A 26,010-nucleotide genomic window follows, 5' to 3' on the forward strand; every position below is an offset into this window, starting at 1 on the left:
ATCCAGCGAGCAATTGTCACCTTTGATGCCGCAAGGCCACGTCTCGGACCATCCGGTATCACGAATAGGGAATCCGAGCGCCGGAAAGACGCGGTCAGCTCCAAATATGTCCTCAGGGCGCGGACTAGGTCTAAAGTGTGCAGAGCCCGTTCCCTAGGGTGAACAGCCTTTGGACAAAATGATGGCAGTACAATGTCCTCATTAATGTGAAAGGTAGACACCACCTTTGGGAGAAAAGACCGCACCGGTTGCAACACCACTTTATCTTGGTGAAAAACTGTAAAGGGTGGTTTTGCCGATAGCGCCGCAATCTACGAAACCCTACGAAGGGAGGTAACTGCCACAAGGAAAGCGACCTTCCAGGACAGCAAGCGCCACGGTACTTCCGCTAATGGTTCAAACGGATGGGCCTACAAGGCATCGAGAACTAAGGTGGGACCAGAGACCGGAAAGGGGGTGCCGTATGAGCGACTCCCTGTAAAAAGGTGCGCACCGCCGACCTTGAAGCCAAAGGTCGCTGAAACAAAACTGACAAAGCCGAAACCTGTCCGTTAAGGGAGCTGAGGCTCAGGCCCAAGCCCAACCCGTCTTGGAGAAATGACAGGAGACGGGCCAACGAAAAATGCATCGGGTGCGCCCCTTTCTGCTCGCACCAGCGAAAGAATGTTCTCCCCACCCGGTGATATACTTTCAATGACGACGGCTTCCTAGCCCTAATCATCGTCTGGATAACTGGGTCTGAGAAGCCCCTTGCTCTCAGTACCGCGGTCTCAACTGCCACGCCGTCAAACGCAGTGTAGCTAAATTCTGGTGGTAGAGGGGACCCTGAGAGAGAAGATCCTTTCGCAGGTGTAATCGCCAGGGCGCGTCTGCTACCATGTCCATGAGCTCCGCGTACCACGTTCTTCGCGGCCAATCTGGGGCTATGAGAATCACTGGTAGCCCTTCCTTCCTGTTTCTCCTGAGCAGCCGAAGAATGAGAGGAATTGGTGGGAAGACATAGGGGTAATGAAACCCCGTCCATGGTGCCGTTAGCGCATCTGCTGCTAGAGCTCTGGGGTCCCTTGACCTTGCCAGATAGGCTGGAAGCTTCTGATTGAAGCAAGACGCCATCAGGTCCACGTCTGGCTGGCCCCATCTCAGGCATACTTCCTGAAATACCTCGGGATGTAGCCCCCACTCCCCTGGGTCGACCTCCTTCCTGCTGAGGAAGTCGGCCGCCCAATTTTCTACCCCGGGAATGAAGACTGCCGATATCGCTGGAAGATGTTTCTCGGCCCATGACAGAATTCCCTCTACTTCCTTCATGGCTCCCCTGCAGCGGGTCCCGCCTTGATGGTTTATGTAAGCCATCGCGGTCGCGTTGTCTGACTGGATTCGCACTGGAGTTCCCTCCAGCCGATGCACGAAATGCTGCAAGGCCCGGAGTATTGCTCACAGCTCCAGGATGTTTATCTGGAGACCGGACTCCTGCGTGGATCAGGTTCCCTGTGCTCCCTGATCCCCCAGCGTGCACCCCCAGCCTGTCATGCTGGCGTCTGTAGCCAGCACCTGCCACTGCAGGGGCAGGAATGACCTGCCCTGCTGGATACATGGCAAGTCCAACCACCACTGGAGTGACTGCTGAACCCCTGGCGGAATCCTCATCTTCCGCTCGTGGGATCGTGCTAACCTGTCCCACCCAACGAGGACTCGTCCGGCAATAGGAACGAAAACATCTGTGCTGCGGAGATGACCGCTTTGGACGGTTCTGTAGCAAAAGCGAGCGCTTTCCACCCATAGCCTCTGAGATGAGCTCGTCTAGCTTGGTGCCGAAAAGACGAGATCCTACAAAGGGCATACTGATTAACGACCCCTTGGAGGAAGCGTCCGCATCCCACGATTTTAACCATAGGGTCCAGCGAGTCGCCACTGATGCCGCGGAGGCTCGGGCCGCCAGCCTGGCTGTATCCATAGAGGCCTCACAGAGAAACATGCCCGCTTGTTCAATCTGGTGTGTAATGCCCACCAGATCCTCGGACGCTGCCCCTTCGAGGATTCCTTCCCGTAACCGCTTTTGCCCAGTCAGTAACAGCCTTACTGACCCAGGACGAGGCAAACACAGGCCTAAGAGCGGACCCTGCCGCCTCAAAAACGGTCTTTGCTAGGGCCTCAACTCCTCGATCCCTGAGGGAGGAGGACTCTGCCGTGGGTAGCACCGTGTGCTTAGCCAGGCCCGAAATGGGCGGATCTACTAGCGGTGGAACTGACCACTTCTCCACTAAGTCCTGCGGGAAGGGATATTTCCCGTCCAAGTAACCTATCTTGGAAAAACGCTTGTTCGGTGCCTTCCATTCCTTAGATAGGACCTTGTCAAAGTCCTCATGAGGAGGAAAGGTTTTTGGAGAGCGTCTAGGCTGCCTGAAAGAAAACGATATCCCAGATGCCTGTGGTTCCTGTTCAGCGAGCTGAAAAGTGTCACGCACCGCAGCCACTAAGCTCTCCACCATTGCCGAAAATTTTGGGACCTGATCCTCCTCCACAACAGAGTCTGAGGAAGATTCAGACCATTCCTCGTCCGAAACATCCTCTTCTGCCGACGAGCGCCGCGACCTAGTGCCAGAAGAGTGCAAAAGCGACGAGGAGGATGGTGACCGGGAGGGGCGCCGTGAGTCCAAAGGCCTGACCCGTTTTCGTCTACGGCCGCGCTCCTCACGTGAACCGGTGGCGTCCTGCGCTAATTTTTCCAAAATTGCGCAAGATGCCCGAGTGAGGTCAGACACCGCCATTGACAAGGAGCGGCCCCACTCCGGCTCGGCCATAGCTGGGGGCTGAACGGGGGGGGGGGCCTGCACAGCCACCTGTCTCGCAGGGGAACAATCTCTACAAAAGGGCTCAGCCTGTCCGCATGCGAACTTTAGCAAGCAAACGTGAGCAAGCAAAGTGCGTTACTCTTGCTGTCCCTGGTCCAGCCTCCAGGGCTCTGGGGTCGGACATGGTGCTGGGATTTCACCGGGCAAAGAAAACTGCGAGCTATCCTCTGCTATGCCAACCGCCGGCAGGAGGGATACGCAGTGAAAGAGGGGAGCTAGCCGCCAGGCAGAGCTTACCCAGGTCCTTGCCGAGGTCCGAAGAGGTCCAGGGAGCTGCTGGGTTGGGAGACTGCAGGTGCTGAAGGGCTTTCTTTCCTGGAGCTTGAGCTGTACAGCGTATAAGCTGAGCAGAAAAAGGCAGCAAGGAGTGGAGCAGCAGGGCGGTTTTTAAGTCCTGGCGCGCTGTCAGCAATAGGCTGCTTCTCTGATGTCATCCCCCTTCACCTGTGCTGAGGGAGGAAGGGGGAGGGGCAGGGTGGCGTGCATTGCCGATGAGGCCACGCCCCCTACATGGAGTCAATGAGGGCAGCGTTCTGCCGCACCCACGCCACGAAGCCATGCCCCCCGTGTCACACGGGGGGCGTGGTCACCAGGCGAGGCCACGCCCCCTCAGCAGGGTTGCTGTGAAGTCACGCCCCCATGCATCATATGGGCGTGACCACATGCAAGGCCACGCCCCCTCCGCTCCCAGCATTGCCTCGCCCGGGGCTGCACTGCAGCCCCTCCATTGAGCCCCCACATCGCAGGAACTCCTGCCGGGAGCCCCTGCAGGGAGCCGGAAGACCAGGGCATACTGGAAGTTGTTGCTGCCGTCGCCTGAGGTGCCATGCCCACGAGGCCACGCCCCCCCCGCCGGCTTGTGCCTGGAACCAGCGCCCTGAATATCCGGAATAATGCCCTCCGCTGCCGCAGCCATACATAGCGGATACAAGCCCCGCGAAAGGGAGCCTGTCGGCCTGCGCCTATCCCTGCGCCTCGCTGCAGCCCACAAGGTACGCGTGCAAAAGCGACATACTGGGAGAGCCAGGGAAGGGAGAGGGAGTCGCCAGCGCATACTTACCTCCTGCGTCCTTGCTGGAAGAAAAAGCGGCTCCCCAGTTCCAGCAGCCTACCCCTGTAACATCGCCTGCCCATGGGAAGGGGATGCGGACCTCTGCACCAAACATGGGGGGCTCTCGCTGGCGGGCCACATGCGGATATAGATGACCCGGATGTGCCACCTTTTCTTCTGAGGCGGGCCGGGCAAGAAGCAACATGGACAAACCCGAGGTTGTTCGCCCTCCTCTCCGTTCGGGTTTGATGGGGAGTGTCCTGCCTCTCCGTCTAACCCTGGCCCTTAAAGCAGCCCTAACGGGCACGACCGTCCTCCTACGAGACACTAAGCTAAAAACTAATTAGCCTGCTGTCGGCAGGAGGGATATAGCCAGAGGGCGAAGCTAACTTTTTGTGCTTAGTGTTGCCTCCTAGTGGCAGAAGCTATATCCCACGGTCTTTGCTGTGTACCCCAATGACACGAGCGAGAAAAGGCAATTGGCTGGTCACTAAGGGGTTAATCTGGATATAAACTGGGAAGCCAAAACCTGTGAATTTCATAAAAGGTAAAAAGTTTCTGTCAATATCTAAAGATAATTATCTTACCCAATTTGTTTAAGACTCAACTGGCCATTTTGGACTTCCTATTAACCAACAGACCTGACAGAACAACAGGGGTGCAAGTTCAGGGGAAATAATGACCATAAAATAATGGATTTCCACTTTACTTTCAAGAGAGTTTTAAAGGGGAGGTACTAAAATACTGAACTTCAGGAAGGCAAAGTTCAACCAGCTCAGACATACCCCTAACCTTACTGACTGTAACAGCGAAAATTAATGTATTTGAATTGCTGCAATATACGGCATAATACACAATTCAAACATGCTCATGTGAGCCCGGCCTAACCTATTCCATTCCAGGTTCACATAAAATAAGCTATTATTACTATGGAGTCTGTGCGCAACTATCACACCAAAGTTCATAGCAATATCTCCAAAAATGTTTGGCAAAGACCTTGGGCAATCCTGAAGTTATCCCCCATATCACAAATGTCCTGATTGACTTTAGGAAACATCGTGAATGAAAAATGGGGGAAAACCAGTTAACCCCCCCCCCCCCAAAAAAAACCACAACAACATACACCAAGCCGTATAAGCATTCCCACTGTCACCAACGAGTGACAGAAGCCAAACAGAAAAGTGCATGCTCAAAATGTGATGAAAAAGTCAGAAGGTCTCCATGCCCGCTAGTCCTGTCCACAAGTGCAGGCATACTGGCAGCTGGCTTCCTCTCTACTGAATCAAACAAGCTCATTTAGAGAGACAATAAGCCCGATAGGGGCACAGTGTCACAGAGAATAGAGATTGTGAGTCCTACTTACTCCTACAGCTCAAGCAATTAATCACTTCCAGAAAGGTGGCAGCTGAAGTACTGGTAACGGCTCATGTTCCTGACCTCTCATTATTGATTCTATGCCGGAAGAAAATTATTCTACTTAGATAGGGCAGAAATACTTAATGAAAGAGGAAAGGAGAAAAAAAAAATCTTCAGCAAATTAAGCCTCTCTCCCATATACAACACTTCTCACAACCCGATACGGCGCATTCAATAAGCCCATTTAAATTCTTTATATCAATCGGCTAAGCAGTCAAATCAGCTCCTAACATTTGGGTTTAATAGCCAGGACTGGAGAGAACTACTGATGGCTGGTGATGTACACGGGCACTAAGGCACTGTTGCCAGTTTTTTTAGCAATAAAATGAAAGCAGGAGAGCTTGCTGGTCCCCTAAGAAAAACTGCTAGGTATTTTTATTTTCCAAGCTTGCTTATGGGGTGAGGTTTGTAATAGATTTTCATGTACCAAAACTTATACATGAAAGAATTCTGCTGAAAGAATGTTATCAGCGCTGCCCGCGGGGAAACTTAGCGTGCGGTCCATTTTAACAGTCCCAAAGGATGAACTCAGCGATGGACGAGAAGTGCACAGTAAGTGCACGATGGGCGCACATTTACACACAACGATTATCACTTTTAAGCAATCATTGTTGTGCGTAAAAGGGCCTTAAGCAGTAAATAAGGAAGATGGAACGATACCTCTGCAGCGCCACCTATTGGACGGCAGCATTCCTTCAAATATCAGACCCTTTAAACAATTCTTTAAAACGACTGGGAATTGAAGGCATGTCATTGTTTTAGCAACCTAAAAGCACATCTGTGAGAGGCGCTAAAGTAGTGGAGAATTCAAATAGTAAGCAACTGCCAATTTTGTTTATTCACTGTATTTTTTAGACAGAAAATGCCTTTAACATGGGTCGTTAGTCAGTTATGCACAACTCTTTTTGGTTTGGGATTTTTGCATGGCTAGTTTGCATAGGTGGTAGATTTTTGGGCACTGCCCACACAGGGCAAAGTAGTAATGCATGTGTAATTGATTTTGCACTTGTTTTTACATGAAGACTAGAGATGAGCGAGCATACTCGCTAAGGACAATTACTCGATCGAGCATTGTCCTTAGCGAGTATCTCCCCGCTCGGAAGAAAAGGTTCGGGTGCCAGCGCGGGTGAGAGGTGAGTTGCGGCAGTGAGCAGGGGGAAGAGGGGGAGAGAGAGGGAGAGAGAGATCTCCCCTCCGTTCCTCCCCGCTCTCCCCCGCCACTCCCCACCTGCAGCCGAATCTTTTCTTCAGAGCGGGCAGGTACTCGCTAAGGGCAATGCTCGATCGAGTAATTGTCCTCAGCGAGTATGCTCGCTCATCTCTAATAAAGATGTTAATGGGCAAATAAGCCTAAAAAATTACAAAAAGAAATAGAGGAACATTCTCTACTAAACAAAAAAGTCATAAAATGTGTCACAATCATCCACTTTTCAAATATTCTTAAATTAGTTGATTGTGCCATTTTCACAGTAAGTTAGGTTGCATCATACTTATTTCCAGCTGGCGCTGTATTCTTCCTTTACTTCGTTCTCGGAACTGAATCTGGGTTTCATTATACGCAATCATAACTTCACCAAATTTTCTGGACAATACTGTATGCTGAAAAATGGACAACACAGTCATATCAGGCAAAATGAGAGAGTTCAAGAGACCAGTACTTACTCTGCAAATACTGTCCCTTTATATTCCCTTTAACTTCTTGTTGGAGTTAGATTCAATTGTCTGTGACTAAGGCTAGTTTCACACGGCTGAGTGCAATATGGGGCTGTGAAACTCGGCCCGATATTGCGCTCGTGCGATGTTCCCGCGGATGCGAGGATTTCTGTGTCAAAAACGCCTCCCATCACTCCAGTACAGATGTGATCCTCTGGTGCGCCTTTCAATGGAAAAACTCACATCGCATGCCGTGAAATGCGTTTTCAAGCCCCATTGAAAACAAGGAACGAGGCATTCCGAGACAATGCTTAAAGATAGGCCTCACCCCCCAAAAAGGGGGTTACTCAAGCTGTGTGTGTGTCGCTTATGGCTCCGGGAATGCACACACAAATCACTTTCAAAAATAAAACCATTAGCTTAATAAAATGCAGAATAAAGGTAACTAATTACTTGTCCTTTTTTTGTGGTGGTGGGGGTGAAGTTGTCATTGAAAAATACAATTCATGCAGCATAAACGATGGACGATGAGCTGATTAATGATTGCTCAGTGTAAATTGCAGCCATTCAGTACTGAACGGCCGCTTTGTTAGGTCAATGGAGAGGGGCAGGTGAGTGCGAGGAGAGAAATCTTCTCCAGCCTCCCTACTGTGCGACAGCGATACTAGCTCCTGTGCAGCAGCACGAAATCGAGTATGTGCGGGGACGAGTGTCGGGCATCGTTTGCCAGACACTCATCCCATGTAAATGAGCCTTTAGACAGCCCCTGAAGAGCCGTATGCTTAGACCCCAGACCTCAGTAAGTCATTCCAGCAAATCCAACGCAAACGTCTAAGTTTTTGAAACTACTCATTGGATTGTAAAATATGTGAAATAATAAAACAGACTTGTCATACCTGAGATTTTCTTATTCTTAAATTCACAGAAGACCTGTTGGCATTCTCATCTTGGTCAATGGTTTGCTCAATAGCTACAACAAAAATATATATACAAATTATTCCTTTAGAAATCTAAACTAAACAGGAGCATCCGCTCGCCCCCCAAGCCAGTGTTCTCCTATGTGACCAAGACCAATTTGTTTAAAAACCCAACATTTCACTTTATGTTCTCATAACTCTGGAATAGTACTACTTACCATATATACCGGCGTATAAGGCGATGGGGCGTATAAGACGACCCCCCAACTTTCACCTTATACGCCGGTAATACAGTGGAGAAAAAAAAAATCATTACTCACCTCCCCCGGCGTTCTGTCGCGCTCCGGCAGGATGTCGCTCGCTCCTCGTCCCCGGCGCAGCATTGCTTTCTGAATGCGGGGCTTGAAATCCCCGCCTCCAGAAAGCTAATACACACGCCGTCAGCCAGTTACAGCCATTCAATGGCATCATTGAATGGCTGTGATTGGCTAAAACACACGTAGCTTCAGCCAATCACACTATTCAATGACATCATTGAATGGGTGTGATTGCTAACACACATGCGCCTTCAGCCAATCACAGCCATTCAATGCTGTCATGGCTGCCGGCGTGTGTATTAGCTTTCTGGAGGCGGGGATTTCAAGCCCCGCATTCAGAAAGCAATGCTGCGCCGGGGACGAGGAGCGAGCGACATCCTGCCGGAGCGCGACAGAACGCCGGGGGAGGTGAGTAATGATTTTTTTTTTTTACACTTTTTTTTTTGTATTACCGGCGTATAAGATGACCCCCGACTTCAGGGCAGATTTTTCGGGGTTCAAAAGTCGTCTTATACGCCGGTATATACGGTATTCAAGGGATTGTGAGATAGGTTTTTTTTGTGACACATCTTACTTTATACCCATGGTAAATCTTAGTTGGATTTTTTTACTAAATTAATATAAAAAAAACAGCCATTTGTGGACTGTACTTCATAGCATGGGTTTTAACTGGGAGAAGAAAGGGGTAATCTTTTTGGAATATACTAAATGTTTTCTTACCATTTACAGCAATTCCCAGTAAATGTTTAAAAAAGAAGAGTGAAAAAGATTTAGGCCATATTAGCGAAGATAGATGGGCCGCAGTGTTGCGTGGGATTTCAATGATGGCTCTAGCAACAAATATCGCAATCGTATTTAGTGTATAGAGCACTGTTTCCAGTCCTTACGGACCCAAACAGGTCATGTTGATCACCTGTGGCAATGTCTGAGGCACTGATAATAATTACATCTCCTGTGCAACATTGAGAAAATCGTGAAAACCGGATCTGTTGGGGGTCTGTGAGGACTGGAGGTGGGAAACACTGGTATACTGTTTATCGTACTCCATTAAAGTTGTTTAACATGGGTAGTGCATAAAATTCAGACTGTCCAAATTGTTATATGGATTGTGCAGATTTAATACACATGGTCTGGGATTGTGTACATTTTGGAATGGGGTACTATAGATAATTAAAAATATACATTCTGTCAATATTGTTCTTAATCCCAGAACTTATATATTGGGTATTGTTGATTGGTACTCTCTTTTGGGAATTCCAAAAACATTGTATCAGGCACAGAAGCAGATTACTGTCTCTTAGATGCAGCCTGTCCACCCAAGACTTCGAAATTTTGAAGCAAAAATAATAGGAGCGATAAATCAAAATAGAGTCTGTTTGACTAAGTTTGAGAAAATTTGGGGAAGATGGTCTGATATACAGTGGTGCCTTGGCTTACCAGTGCAATTCGTTCCATAACGGAGCACTTAACTCAAAACACTCGTAAGTCAAATCACTTTTGCCCATTGAGATGCATCGAAATGCCATTAATGCGTTCCAGACCTCCCTAAGCCTTACCTATACTACATGTAAAAAGCAAAAAAAAAAATCAATAGTCACCTACTTCCGGCATTCCGGTCTTCGCGCGGGTCGCCGTAGCTGCTGCAGCCTGCCGTGTCGTCCTTCACGCCGACAGAGCATTTCATCCTGGCTACCTTGTTAGAAGCGGGGAATTCAAGCCACACTTCCAGGAAGAGATGCTCCTTTGGCGTGGAGGGGGAGGCGGCAGCCTGCAGCAGCGCCACAGGCCATCGCAAGGATTGGTAGGTGAGCATTAGACCCCCCCAGCCTAAGCTTGCGAGCTTCTTGACTTGAGAGCAGGCTCGTAACCAGAGTTTTTGCTCTTAAATCAGAGCAAAAATTTAGGAGAGAGCCTGCTCGCAAGTCAAGAGGTTCGCAAGGTGAGGCACTCGCAAGCCAAGGTACCACTGTATATATAATGGATATTTCACAGCGAGTGCTGGTTGCATGAAGGCATTGTAGAAAAGCTGATGGGATTTGGAGGGGGTGGGGAAGAGAGGCGAGAAAATAGTGGAGAGTTCGAGAAAACAAACAAAAGAGAACTTTTTTGTATGTCTAAATATTTTCTTTCATTGGGAACAGGGGCGATTAGGATTTGCTTAAGTATAGTTGTAATGGATTGCACTGTTTGGGTGGGGTAATGATATGTTCCATGAATATTATACTTATGCATGTATAAACGATTGATTGAAAAAAAACCGATATGGCCTATGGTACTGTTTGTATAGCAGCCTCTGGAGGGTGCATACCTAGAATTTTGTATTTCTTTATATGGTTAACTTTGCTGTATCTGGCATATTACCTGTACCTCAATGCATGCTCTTGGCAGTGTACAAACAACCCAAACAGCGGTGACATTCAGCTGTATTTTTAAACTACTGGTGGCTTACATGGTTGCCCTACACCAGCGGTCTCCGAATGATTTGCCTCATTGTATAAGAATCCAATCATAACTGGAGGTTTTATAGAATTGGTACAGTGACGTGTTTAGGACTTCATTTCATTATAAAATTAGCTTCATATTTCAAAGCAAGTCATTCCGAGAAGAGAAAAACAAGCAATGTGACTTATACAAGGTAATTAAAATTGTTCTAAGAAACAGTCAGTGTTTTCCATAGAAAACAATCAAGTCATTTTTTTCCAGTAACTTAAATTAAAGGGTATGCCTATTTTCAGAAAAACATCGAGAGCGAAATACAGGTCGGCTCCGAGTAGCCCGGATTACAGAAACAGCCGATATGGATGTTCTATACTTTCTTTACTTCCCAAGGAAGTGGATGGGAGTTATACAAATGGAGTAGCACAGCAAGCTATGCGGTTTCTATAACTTTTGAGATGCGGATACCGCTTAGCTGGCTGTGCTAGGTTGTTTTTGCAGCTCACATTCACTTATAGGAGTTACAGAAATGGCATAGACCGGGCAATTCAGCCGTTTCTGTAATAGTGGCCACCTCAGGCATTTGGTGGTGAGCTTGGAAGGGTTCGGGAGGGCAATTACAGAAATAGGTGTGGGTCCTGCATCTATCAGAGATTTATAGCATACCCTTGGGATATGCCATAAATGTCCAAGATGGGAATACAGCTTTAAAATTGTTGCTATGGCAATACTGACTGTTTTTATACACAAGAGGCAAAAAAGGTTTTTAACCCCTAAATGCTCCAGAAGATATATTTCTATTTTTTCCAGTTCACTCCACTTAGAATTTTTAGAACGTTTTTTAGTAGATTATATGGTAAATTAAATAGTACCATTGAAAAATACAACTCGTCCCACAAAAAACAAGCCTGCAGAAATCTAGGTCAATGGATAAAATTAAAGAAAAAAAAAAATCTTAAGAGTGGAGGAAAAAGAAAAATGGCAAAAAGAAAAAAAAAGGCCCATAACTTTTGCCATGAATATATTTCCCTTGTTCTCCCAATTCAATTTATAGTCTTTCCAACAATCTCGAAAAAAGTTTGGTACTGTTAGCCAGATTATTCCAAAAAAGGAAGTGGGGCTTTTACATTAGTTAACATATTTCTAGGATAGAACCGAACCCAGCCACGCTACTGCTGAGACAAGCAATACCTTTATTACAACTATTCTTTTTCAAGACATACATACCGTATTTCACCGAAAATAGGTCCTACCCCAATAGTAAGGCCTGAATGGCTGTGATTGTGCTGGCGCTCAAATAGCCAATCACAGCGCTCGCTTTGCTGCATTCAAAGCCCCAGGTGAGTATAAGGCCCCCCCCCCCAAAAAAAAATAAGTCACTGTGCTCTTTTTGGGGGGCGAAAATTAATATAAGACAGTGTCTTATTTTCAGGGAAACGCGTTAGTTGATTTTCTGCTAGATAAATTGTAAAATGACCTAAAGATGTGTTGTCCATTACCATAATGTACATGCAGTATCATGAGGTCTACGGAACTGAAGAATCTGACAGTATAGACTTTAAGGTTTTTTTAGTTGGACTGCAGGGACAGTAGGTCTCATACTTACCCTTTAACTTTGTTCGTACTTTATTGGCAATACTCTTTATTTCTTTGTTAAGACTTTCAAGTTCATCCTTTGTTTCTGGAATAACGGAAGCAGAAGTACATTAGTAACATCAATGTCAGATAAATTGGCAATTTATTTGTGTAGCATGAAATAAACCAAGGTCTCTTTATTCCTTAACAGGAAAATGATCGACTTTTTTTACCAATTAGATCTCAATAGTAAAAATGGTTATGTTTTTAGCTTATATATTTTCCAATTGTAAATTATAATTTTATTTTATGTACATGATAATGGAGACAGCCACCGCACTAGAACTGATGCTAAAGAGGGTATCCAGTTGTAAACTACTGATGGTCAGTCTTCAGACTAGTACAAGTAATTCTGGTGGCACAATGCATCACTTACTAATATAATGAAAGGGATTGGAGTTAGTCACAGGTCCTAAACAGGCAGAGCTGAACAGCAGCCTTATAGTTACAGGACCTGTGATGACGTCACCATCATGTGATCAGGCACTGGGGCTCTGAGCTCCACCCTGATCACATGATGGTGACCTCATAGTTCCTGTAAGCATACAGCTGCTGTCAGGCTCTGCATGTTTTAGGACCTGTGAGGTCACAGTCATGTGATCAGGGTCAGAGCCCCAGTGACTTATCACATGCCGGTGACATCACCACATGTAACTCACAGTCACTCACAGACTAGGACATCAATAGCAGATTGGGCTTTTGTGCTAAAGTTCCCTGTCACTCAAATCAAATTTTTTCTGGGCTGGGGCAGTAATGCACCAAGTTCCCACAGCAGTTGATAAGCCTGGTATTGCAGGCCAAGTTCCCATTGAAATGAATGGGAACTTAGCCTGCAGTACCAAGCCTGGCCACTGCAATGAGAATGGAGCCATCTGCAGAAATCAGCTTGCTGCATTACTGCTCCAGCCCAGAAAACAGCTGATCCGTTGGGGTCCTTGCACAGACCCCCACCAATCAATCTACTACTGATGACCTATCCTGAGAATCAATCATTAGTTTACAAATGCACGTTTTCTTGTAACAGTATTCTGAGATATGCATTACAGCAGCCATGGCTCACAGGGACCTTTAGATTGAAGAGACTCATTGACTACTATAGGAGAATTAGGTGCATGCTATGTGACCCATGTGGATGCCGTTGTGCAGGCTGGGGAAGGGGTGAGCTGCAACCATCACCTATTGTGAATCCATAAGATTCCAATATTCTATTTATCAAATACAGATAATGACATGAAAATCTAAAAAGCTAAACATTTTTAAGAATATTTGAAGTATTCTATTTAACATTGAAAACTTGGATTTAAACATTTGGCCATTTCCAGACGACTCATTCCCTTTAACACACAGCAATACGTGCAGAACATATAACTCTGCAAGTGTAGGACACAAAAACCCCGACTTCAGCAAATTCAAAAGACAAAGAACCAGCAAGAGCATTGCTTTTGCACAATGAGTTAATTTGCTGTATGTGTACTTCTGCCAGAAATTAAAAAGGAAAGGAAAAGGAGAACAATAGATTAATATAAACCGGAAATGAGGCGGAATCACTGAAACTGACACATGAACATACAAAATATATAAAAACATTTATATTATATGCATACACACACTTTTTTCAACATTCGGTATTAACTTGGAGATTAGGAGTCGAGAAAAGGAAGAAAAAGCAAAGAAAAGGAGGAACTAACATTTCTGCCCAGATGAACAAGGGACTATATACATTGTTTGCAGCAGATGCTTAGTGGTTAGTCCTCATCGACAGTGTTGGCTACTTTTTAGGCTTTTCTACATTAATGGGTATTCTTGACCTATACTCAAACTAGGTTGCCAATATCATATCAGTGGTGGTCTGACTGCAGCACCCCCACCAATCAGCGATTTGCAGGAGCCAGTGTGCATCTAAACAAGCACAGCTCTGTCCCATTACTACAAGTTCAGTCCCATTCAAGTCAATAGAGCTGAGCTTGAAATACCATTATGAGACACTGCTTAATATACAGTGGGTATCGGCTAGGCTACACAGCTGACAGATGCTTGTAGTGGCTGGAAATGGAGTTAACTCCACTCAACCCCTTAGATGCCATTATCAACATTAACCATAGCATCTAACTGGTGAGATAGAAAGAAAAGGCTATTTCGGTCACCTGTACACTCCCTGCACAACATGATCGCTGGGTGCCAAATAGTTGCCCTAGAAATAATATTGCAGAGGGCACTCAGAATTATTATGGAAATCCAGCACAAAATTGTTAACTTTTATCCTTAAAGGGGTTGTCCCGCGATAGCAAGTGGGGTTAAGCACTTCTGTATGGCCATATTAATGCACTTTGTAATATACATCGTGCATTAAATATTGGCCATACAGAAGTTATATACTTACCCCCTTCGGTGTTGGCGTCCCCGTCTCCATGGCGCCGACCAAAGCCGCCCTCTGCTTGGATTAGACGCGCTTGCGCAGTCTGCCCTCTTCTGTCCAGCTCCGGCGTGCTCGCGCCGCAGAGGTCTTCTGCGCATGCTCAGAAGATCTGTGCGGCGCGAGCACGCCGGTGCGGCCCCTTCAGCGCAAGCGCGTCTAATCCAGGCAGAAGGCGGCTTTGGTCGGCGCCATGGAGACGGGGACGCCAGCACCGGAGGGGGTAAGTGTATAACTTCTGTATGGCCAATATTTAATGCACGATGTATATTACAAGATGCATTAATATGGTCATAAAGAAGTGCTTAACCCCACTTGCTATCGCGGGACAACCCCTTTAAGTGTACTCAAACTGGAGGGGGGAGGGAAGGAAATATCCAAATGACCCTCTCTTAATCTATGAAGGCTTGTAAATCACTGGGAAGAGCATTAATTGAGGATAGAAACCTTTATTGAAGCTGAACATGTCACAGGGATCTATAATGCTCTCCTGCAGCAGACTGTGGTGCTTCAGCCGAAGCGCAAGCAGCGCCGTTTTGTTGTTCACCATCCAGAGACAGGTGGCACCATTTTTCTAGGCCCCTGTGTCTGTCTGAACCATTTCCAAGTGCTTGGCTGAAGGACATTTGATTTCACGACATCCATTAGGTGTACTGCCTTTGACATGTAGACATCGTTGCAAATTAAGGTGACGGTGAGTGGAACGACTGCTACGAAGTTGAACCAGGTTGTCTTCAGCAATGAATCCAGGTTTAGTTTTGGCACCAATGATGGGCATGTTCATGTCTAGCGGCCAGCACCTAAATCCTGCCTGACTCGTCACCAGATCTATCGCCAATAGAGCATGCATGGGACCATCTGGGATGTCAACTTAGAGTTTGCATGATCTAGAGGCTCAGCTACAGCAAATGTGGACAGATATGCCACAGGATACCATACAGAAACTGTATACCTCCATGCCCGCCTGTATAACATCTTGCATCCAAGCCAGAGGTGTCCACATTTTTTCCTCCAATATTGTAATTGCTTATATCAACGTTTCTAACAAATTCTTCTAGGTGCTTCATTTTTTTGACAATGAATGTAGCAGCACATAGCAGAATGACAAAAATAAAACGTACCGAGAGTGAAACTTACTCTACTGGGGAAATAGTTAACACCAAGTCATCTACCACCACTCCTCTGTTTTCCAGCACAACTTGCCAATATCCAAACAAGAAGCCTTCGAGCCAACCACACGTAGGAAACTTCAAAACAGCCTGTTTATTGGTAACCACGCTGTGAAGCATGCGACGTGTTTCAGAAGGGATAAAGATAACATTTTTTTAAAAAGATTCAGAAAGAATCGTATAGGCAATCCACATATTTTTACACTACTGTATTGGCAAGTGTGCAAGGCACATGAGTTTCTGTCCGCTGGTAGGTGTGCCTTCCGGATACCTGAAGTGATGGCAGGCTGGAAGAGACTGGGAATGCGGGTCAAAGGCTATATGTAATCTGAATTCCACCAATGAACCGTAGAGAATGCTACATTTACAGGACCAGGCTCCATAAACTACCATATTAATGAAAAAGGCTGCAAGTCAAGAGTATTATGCGGTCCCAAGACAAGAAGTGGGATGAGTTAAACTGATGTTTAGAACATCAATGTAAACATCAATACAACCCTTCCTAATCCTCGCCTTAGGACCACATAATACTCTTGACTTATGGTCCTTCTCATTAATATGGTAATATATGGAACATGGTCCTCAGGTATTGTTTTCTCTGGTTCATCAGTGGAACACAGATTATTTCTGGCCTTTGGACTGCACGTTCCTTCCAGTCTACCACCACTTCCGGTATCCGAAACACCTGTCAATTGGCAGCCAGAACCAATCAAGTCACTAATACAAGTGGGTACAAATGTGGCGATTGTCTAAAATAAGTTTTGAATGTGCTTGAGATAGGAGGTTATCTTGCTTCCCTAGAAACATGTTGCATGCGTCACATTATGGCCACCAATAAACAGGCTTTTTAAAGTTTTCTACGTGTGCTTGCTGGTTCGAAGGCTCTTTATTTGGATATTAACAAGTGGCCCTGGAAAAGAAAAAGTGTAGATATTTGGCGTTCACCATTACCCTAGCAGATGACGTTTCACTCCCAATATATTTATTTTATTTCTGCCTACTCAACATTCTCCTGCGTGTTATTTTTTCTTTTTGTCTATTAATTGGAGTCTATGGTAGTCTAAGGGTTAATGCCCACAGACGTATTTATGCCGCGTTCCCTTTGGCGTAAATCCGCAGTGGAATAACATAGCCATTAGGTTCTATTGAACCTAATGGCTCAGTCCTGACATGCGGGATTCTGACACGGATTTATGCCGAGGGAAAACAATCTTAGCATGTTCTATTTTACCTCGTTTTTCTGTGGCTGGAGGTATTCATTAATATAGTATTAATGGAGACCACGAAAAAAGCAGGCATATCATGCTCAGTCTGTGGGCAGGAGGCCTAAAAGAGAATATCCACAGGATATGCCATAAAAGTCTGATAGATCTGGGTCCCACTTATCTCAAGAACTGAGCCCGACCACCCCCAGCTAGACTGTATGAGGCGGCTGGGAGTTACCAATACTGCTACGCAGTTTGCGGAATTCCTATTTTCCTCTATGGGAGTTACAGACGGTGCAACAGGCCTCTCAGTTGTTTCTGTAATCTGGGCCATCCTCACAGCAGCGAATAGTGGTGAATTCTCATCTGACATGATGGGAATACCAGTTTAAACTACAGCTTGCTTTGTGCAAGTTGGCAGATCAGTATCAATGCAAGACATGAGAAAAATGCAATGAAGTAACTGACAATGGTAGATTTATGCAAATGTACATAAAAGGGAGTCTTGGAAAGTTGCTATAGGGGGATTCAAGAAAAACGTTTTAATGCAAATGAATATGACAAAGGCGGGCAAAATCTGGTTGCAGCAATCCTTTTAAGTTTTATTCCGCAATTTCCTGTTATTGTCAACATCCCAATTTCAACACCTCTTTGGTCTTCCTCTTTCTATAAGATATCCTAAAGGTATTAACAAGTTGTCAGAAAGTGAAACTACACATTAGAGCCACTTTAAGAACTATGTCAATAGGCCTCATCATATCATATGAGCATCAAACCAAGCTGGGCCTCTCACTCTGGTGGACTTCAGCCATCCATGTGTAGCCCATGTATCATTACATCTAGCAAAATCACTATAGGAAATATATAGATGGTAACACCCCTCCGTGGCAGAACCATTTGTTTACCGGTGGTGTGAAAAGCAAGACCTGAAGCAGTCAGCTAATTTATTACTTATTTCCAAAATGCAAAGATTATTAAATTCCAAATAGTCTTCATTGAAAATGCCTTACTGCCTTTATGTTGCATGGTGTATGCAACTCTTTCACATAGTTAGCTGTTCCAGACATAGATTGGACAGCACATGGTACCTGGCTGTGTTGGGTCTCTACTTTCCCCCTCCCTTCTGCATTAGAAATAGCAGCAGGGATGGGGAGGAGAATGTACGAACAGATCAGAATGCGGGGAAGGCAAAAAGCATCCAAGCCTACACGGAGGGCAGATCACACAGGCAGTTCTGTATTAGTGTACACAGGGAGAAAAACACACACAAAGTTGTATGCAGGTAAATTACAAAGACTGGGTTTGAGAGAAGAAAGGAGAAATCGACAGCAAACTCTATAGGGGAGAGCAAGGGGGGAAAAAACGCACACACACTCCTCAGCATCAGTGCTTGTTAGCTCAAGGGAGAGGAGAGTCCACATAGGCTAAAAAAGAAGAATGGAGCCCAGGACTAAAGCTCGTGCATGAGAGCTAGTGAGGGCAGCAGCATCCTAGACACAGACCCCATGTGCAGCATCTATTACTGGATGGCAGGAAACATCAACACTGAAGAATGAAGATAGCAGCAGGACGCTTAGTGCGCCTTGTTAACTCAAGGTAACCATTAACATACGGAAAAATCAAGTTTTTCATGCAAGAAGTTCATAGCCTTTAGGGAATGAAACATCAAACAAATGAAAAAGGTGATTTCCAAAGTGACATCCATTTTCCAAAGAAATTGAGTCAAGAGTGGTTACTAACTTTTCATGATGCTTGCTGTATTATTAGCAACATGTTACGGCCAAAAATCACTCAACTACCTAAAAAACAAAGATCACGTTTTATTCCAGACTGTCACCACAGAAAATGCTGTTTTGTGGAAAACGGCATTTGTTGGATTTAAGTTACTTTGGGTATCATCTCTTCAAATTTTGGACCTAAAAACCACATTCTAATAGAAGGTGAAGAGTTACTTTTAGGCTGGAATCACTCATGGAGTTATTTTCTGCTAAACATAAAACAGAGTGGATACAAGAGGGATGTATACGTTTTTTTCTTTACACTTATGGAAAGCGCCGGCCCTGTGTCCACGAGAAGAGAATCATTGCGATTCTCCGCTCGCAGCTGGCAATTCACAGCATGCTGCGAATTGCCGCAATTCTCCGCGGTCAGCCCATCTGTCAGATAGGCTGAACTGTGGAGAACCATCTACTGGCTCCTGCCCCCGGGCGGCGGCTCGCGCGGCAGAGATCTGCCACAGGATACTGCAACGCCATTGGACAGGGGGCCTTACCCTTCCTTTTGGATGCACTTCTGGCTTTGGATTAAAAACATTTTTTTTTTTCAAAAACCGTCACAAAAACGAACACGCATGATACCAGCCTAAAAATTGCGCATTACAAGAGCTTACTTTCTTCTGGATTTGGTGCAGATAAAATAGTGCTATGCTTCTTTTTCACCTCGTCAACATTTTCTGATATTTTAGCAATGTGATTCCTTATTTCTTCTACCTAAAAGGAGAGAAAAATAAAACAGAAAAAAAATCAAAACTAGTAAATTATGCCATACTGCTACTAACAATCATGCAGTGGACTGAGCGATTGATTACCTAAACTCATAAGGAAGAATGCAGTTTCAAGCTGAATGAAAACACAAATGACCTGAAATCATACATCATGTCTGTATATATGCACATAGAATATGTTAAAAGTCACGAAACAGGAGCTAATATTGCATAGAACCCCCTCTAGGCCGCCAAAGTACAGCAACTAGACATGGCATCAATTCCAAAAGTGGATGGAAGATGTCTGGAGAGAGGTCAAGCTATGCCGTTTGGATAGTCACCCACAGGTATTTGTAGGCGCAGGCTCTTGGGTGCGAATGGAACTCTTCCCCACATCCTATAAATACTGGATTGGGCTCATGTTGGACGAACGTGCAAGCCACATCATGCGGAATATAGAAGAAAAGTCAGGACAGTGCTCCGCAATCTTCGAACATACAAACCTTTCATCAAAGGCTACAAATTCAAAATAATTTAAGGTAGACTTACCCAGTGTCTAGTGGGGTACCACTAAAGGAACACTACACTAGCACCTCCATATCCCTGTTTGCTTCTAAACAGTGGCTCCTCTTGTGCTCGTCCGTATCCTGTGTTCCCAGAGGCACAGAATAGAGTGTCGCATCACAGAAAATAAAAAAAAATGAAAAATCTCTCTGTGCTCTTTGGAACAAACAACTTGGGAGTCACCATTAACCATGGAAATTAATTCATTTAATCCAGCATGTTCTATTCTGTGTGGGGAAAAAAAAACAAAAAACACGGATGGCTTCCATTGCAGTCAATGGAAGCTGTCTGTCCCATGACACTTCCTTTAAGAGTCTGTTGACACTTGTGTAAAGGCTTTTGACATTAAGGGCCCATTCACACAGATGTATTGTCACCACGTATTACGCACGCATATTTACCTACGTAACATGTGGTGAATGGAGGCGATGAAATTCTATGGACTTGCATTCTTCCATTTACACCTGCGTTGGAGCTGCGAGAGGACACTACGTGTGAGTAATAAATCGCAGCATGCCCCATCTCTGTGCATGGACAGCATTTGAAAAAAAAAAAAAGGCCACACTGACATGTCCGTAACGTCAGAATTCAGAGTATACGCAGTGCCAATTGCAGCCCATACGTAATCTATGCCGGCAGTACAAATGGCCTGCGATGGGTACAACGCTGCGAGACTCATAGCACTGTACTCATATGCCCGAGTCAATGAGCCCTAGAGGAGTTATCTCATGAAGGCCATCTCAGTCCATATGCCCTACGCAACCCTATGGTTGTCAGAGTTTATCTGTTTTGGCAGACTTGAGCAGTCATTGTATTACAAGGATGTGCATTTAATACTACACCGCTACAGGTGAAATGCCTGGCTGGTATGGCTTTCCATGGAAAAGTTAGCCCTTTACTAGAGGCGCAAGGAGCAGAACCCAGGGAGACCAGTTGATCACCTCAGGGACCACATTTTGAGGTTTTGAAAGGGGTTGTCTCAGATAAAGCCATCCCAAATCTGTTATGAACTGGATCTTCACTTGTCTAGAGCAGCAGAAAGCCTTTCATGGACGAGAGGCATGACTAATGGAAACAAGGGGACATTTTTCATTAGACATTTTTCTTCTCACCTGATGGAAAAAGTCATCCATAAACTGCTCCTTCTCAATAACCACCACTGAATCCCCATCTTCTTCAGATGCTTTAGCCTGTGGAAAAAAGAAACAAAAATAAGCTGAAGAATGACTGTAACCCTTTAAGGCTGGGTTCACACGGGGCGGAATTACCGCAGACTTTCTGCGCAGAAATTCTGTCTGCAATTTTAATCCCAGGATTAAGCAGCAAAGTGGATGAGATTTGCAAAAATCTCGTCCACTCCGTGCTGAACCTGACATGCGGCGCAGAATTCAAGGCCACAGCATGTCAATTGTATCGCTGTTTCCGCTGCTGGCCCCCTCCTCTCTATGGGGAGAGATGGCCGCTGCAGAATACAGGCAGCAAAGCCATTTCAAAACTCACGCCGTTTTGAAGCTGCCTCTCCGCTGCAGAAATCACACTGAATTTCCGTGCAGACCTGCTGCGGTCATTCAGCAAGATGTCTGCGGGACTTACGCCCCATATGAACCCAGTCTAAAGGGGGCTATAAAGATTGCTTGATGTAACAATGATGCATACAATATAGAGGATACAACAGGAGCATAATGCTGGAACAGCTAATCATTCTCTCACTTGTGTCTTCTTTACCTTCCTGAGACTGGGAAGCTTTAAAAGTAAAAAAAGGTGGCATCTTTCAGATGCCAATAGGGGGTTCACACCAAGTGTCCCCCTACATTGCCGGCACCTGCTCTCCTCCAGCCAGTATTGCTATGCGCTTCCCATCATCTACCTTTCTTTTTTGCCTCCATACTAAGTGCCTACTGATGTTCCATTCAAAAAGCAGGAGAAAAGAGCAGAATACGTTGTGCTACTATGTCCAGTAAGATGCCACAGCTGGAAACCAGACCGGCCTCATTACAGTCAATGTGATCCATTCGGCGCAATTCTCTCTGTCACATGATAGTTCTGTTCGCCACTGGGTTCTGCTTTCCTGCTTCCATAACCCAGCAGGAAAATGGAATACATGGCGCTAATGTGAATGAGCCCCAAGTTTGTGTTTCTTGTTCTGTTGCCATTCTGAAGAAGTATGGTGCAGATCCTATTGTTCGCCATTGAATTTAAGATAAATAAATAGAGGCTCATAGACTTACTTGGGTGGCTGCATTTACCAAATTACATAAACCAGAACCAAAAACAGCTAGAAGAAAACCGAAGTGAGGTTACTAAATGGAATGTATTTACTTCCCCAAGGCCTCATCTAAATGTGTCACTGGGAGATACAGATGCAAATCGTGTCTGTGCAAGCCAAACGCCGCGCCGAGCGGTGAGCATGGCTGAAAGTAAACACCTTGGAGTATTGGTGTACGAAAATACAAGAAACATGGAAAATCTGATTCCGTCACAGCGATTGCTGAGGTGGCCTTTTATTCCAGGAGGAATGGAGAACGGAAAAAAAAAGAATTTCTGCTCCCCATACATAAAACACATATACCCTCTAATGACCAGAAAGGAGAGCTAACGAAGCCTCAGCTGGGTACATGGCGGAAATGTAAAAATATATAGAAAAAGTTGTGGCTGACATTAGGTTTGCACTATTTTCAGTAAACACCATGAAAGATCATTAGGATATAACATACTACAATTAAAAGATTGGCTCTGCATTATTTAAATACTGACTTTCTTGGTTCGACTCCCCATCCCCTAGAGCAGGGGTCACAGAATTTTCTAGCCTGAGGCCCACATTAAAGGGGTTGTGACACAAAAAGGAAAAAATAATTTAACTGGCTGGGCAGGTGATAAAATAAAAAAAGACCACATACTTAGCTGTCTTCAGCCCCCTCGGACTCAGCTGACCAGCTGCTGCTGCGGACGGCTGGCGGAAATCAGGTGACCACTGACTTCTGGTGGCAGATAAAAAACGGCAGCCGGTCAGCTAGGTCCCGGAGAGCAGGTAATCCTTTTTTATCACCTATCCGGCCATTAAACTTTTTCTTCTGTTTGTCACTTAAGTACATACTGAAACTTAAAAGGGGAATTACTAAGACACTCATGGTATATACGTTTGATATACCATAAATGTCTGATAGGTGCAGGTTCCACTTCCTGAACTCCTACTATCTCCTCTTCTCCTTCAATGAGCACTCTAGAGAAGAGGAGACCATGCACGAATGTGGCTCTCCATTGTAGGTCATGTGAGAAAACATACCAAACTGCCAATTACATTAACTTCAATTACGTGTTTTTCTCCATTTTCCCTTCTCCATGGTGTGCACTGGATTGTCAATCCTCTCAGGACTGGTGGGAGAAGCCTGGCTGCTGTGCTGTGTTCGTAATACTGGGGCACAGAGACCTATAGATCCTGATCTCTGTCTGCAACAATCCAATACATAACATTATCATGAGAAGTGTACAGTATTAATGAGCATTAGGCAGGGCTCACATGAGCGGGTCAGATTCCACGTGCAGATATCCACAGCGGAAAACCAGTCAATGTGGATGGACAACAAATCATCCGCGTGGAAAACGGAACGCAAGCAGGGTTTGACATCAGAAAGTTGCCCAACCCCCCCAGAAAACACCCTTCTATCGCTCAGACGAACACCCAGGTGACATTCTCTTGTGCCACGTGGTGAGAGCTGTTCTGAAAGCCATGCCTTTAGAACAGGATACTTGCTCTCCTGGCTGGTTTACACTACTTTTTTTTGGAAGTAGTATAAATCATTAAAAAAAAAACAAAAAAAAACACTTGTTCTTGAGGAGCCCAGAAGAATAAGCAGAGGTTGCAGACAGCAGGCTGGATCGTGTGTTGCTCCCCCAGATTCCGTCCTGCATTGTCTGCCCACAAATTCCTGCTTTCTTTATACCATTTGTATCCGGTCTCCTAGAAACGTGTGTAGGAATCTGCACCCATGCACAATGTTAATTGCGTATGCACTGTGGATCGAATGCATCCATAGAGATCAATTGAGCCCATACACCCGGAATCCACAGTAAAATAGAGCATGCTGAGAATTTTCTTCTGCTTGTGGAATCCGCAATTCCTACTCGCAAGTGTGAGCGAACTGGCGAAAGTCCATGCATTTCAATGTCCATGTATCATAGACGCAGACGGCGATAGCAGAATCCACAGTTTAAATCTACTTGTGAGAGACCGGCCTTATACACGGGAATAAACCGCAGCAGATAACTCACCAATAGCTCCTGCGTCTCTCCCTCCTCCTCTTTATACAGTTCAATCAGCAGATGACCTGTATTGCGGATGACCGCGGAGGCTCACAAGCGACCATGCACAGTATAGGGTTTTTTTTGTAGTTCCCACGCTGTCGCTTAGTGAGGACGCAGGTACCAACAGCCCATGCGTAATGTTAATTGTGTATGAGCTGCGGGTTGGACGCCTCCATTGACAATGTAGGCTGTCCGAGCAGATTCACAGTAAAATAGAGCATGCTGCAATTTTTCTTCTGCTTGTGTGAATAAAAAAAAAATTGAAAAGTGCATGCATTTTAATGCCCACGTTTTACCGTAGAAAGTCTGCATGGATGCTGATTGTGGAATCCGCAATTCAAATCTTGTCGTGTGGGACTGACCTTATCACATACCTCTTTTAATGCTTCTCAAACATTTGGGAGCAGACCGCAAGTTAGGAGAAAGGGAGACCCCCTGGTGACCAGCGCTTCAGAGCAAGTTTTTCAGCACAACATTATTTTAAGCAAATAAAGTAAACAGTTTTGTCTGTTATCACACTGGCTATTATTAGGGAATAATAGCAACAGTGTTCCTGGTGGCGCAATGTGACACACAGCTCTACTATATGTGCGTCACACACACACAGCTCTACTATATGCATTTTTCATCCCATACAACAGGAATCACAACTAGCACAGCAGAGTCCTGCACACACTGATCACCCCCTGGTCCTGTGACCACAGACTCCTTGCACACAGGTTACTGATGACATGCGGTGACCTCATCACAGGACCTGTAAGCACATGGCTACTGTCCAGCCCTGCAGATTTTCCAATAAAGCGAATGACGTCACAGTCATGTGATCAGGGGCGGAGCTCAGAGCCCCGTAACTGATCCCATGACGGTGTCATCTCCACATGTAGCTTACACAGTAACCTCACTTACAGACAGGTTGACGTTAGTATTCCATAGCAGCTGAGACCGCGGGGGTTTGTAGTGCACCCGTAATTTGCATAAGGATGAAGGCCCTGTGATGTTGTCACATCATGTAATCAGGGGCGGAGCATGTAACTCACAGGTACAGAGCCCAGGTGACTGATCACATTATGGTGACATAATCACAGGTCCTGTAAGCACATGGCTGCTGTCAGGCTCTGCATGTTTGGTTTCAAACCTCCTGCGCCTGGGCGGATTTGCATTGCAAAAACCAGAGTGGGATTCTGCAGCAAATCTAGCTCATAGCATGCCATGAGAAAACGCGATTTCCAGGCAGAAATCGTGGTGAAGAAATCGCAGCATGCTGTGATTTTGTGCAGGTTATGCACGGCCGCGTCTATTATACTCAATGGAGGCCGCCCGTCACTGCAGAATGGCTGCAGGAGCTGTGTCATCGCCATAGAGACGACCACAGCACCCTCTGTACTGTGCATGTGCCAGCCGGTAATTCACCAGCCTGGCCGGTATTTTTGACGCCAGGCCGGTGCGGGTATTTTTTTTTACTGGCCCTATTACAGGCTGGTATTTTGGTTGGGCTGCTGTGTCCCCCGCAGGGATGACGAACACATCTGCCACAAGAGGCAGAAGTGTTCTTCATCCCCACGGGGAATAAAGAATTCCCTAGCGCAGCTGTCACAGAT

At 45.6% G+C, this 26,010-nt stretch overlaps 1 protein-coding gene across 1 annotated transcript in view; it reads right to left on the reverse strand.

The window, feature by feature from the left end:
• The window catches only part of STX2 (syntaxin 2), a 57,764-nt gene that overhangs the window by 17,946 nt on the left and 13,808 nt on the right, over positions 1-26,010 (reverse strand). The window contains exons 2-6 of the mRNA XM_066603411.1: positions 21,223-21,300; positions 19,454-19,553; positions 12,249-12,323; positions 7,869-7,942; positions 6,810-6,918 (exon numbers count right to left, since the gene is read on the reverse strand). Of these exons, the coding sequence (XP_066459508.1) occupies positions 6,810-6,918; positions 7,869-7,942; positions 12,249-12,323; positions 19,454-19,553; positions 21,223-21,300 (436 nt within the window). The remainder of the gene's footprint in view (positions 1-6,809; positions 6,919-7,868; positions 7,943-12,248; positions 12,324-19,453; positions 19,554-21,222; positions 21,301-26,010) is intronic.

This window comes from Eleutherodactylus coqui, chromosome 5 (genome assembly GCF_035609145.1).
Source record: "Eleutherodactylus coqui strain aEleCoq1 chromosome 5, aEleCoq1.hap1, whole genome shotgun sequence".
Taxonomy (NCBI): Eukaryota; Metazoa; Chordata; class Amphibia; order Anura; family Eleutherodactylidae; genus Eleutherodactylus; species Eleutherodactylus coqui.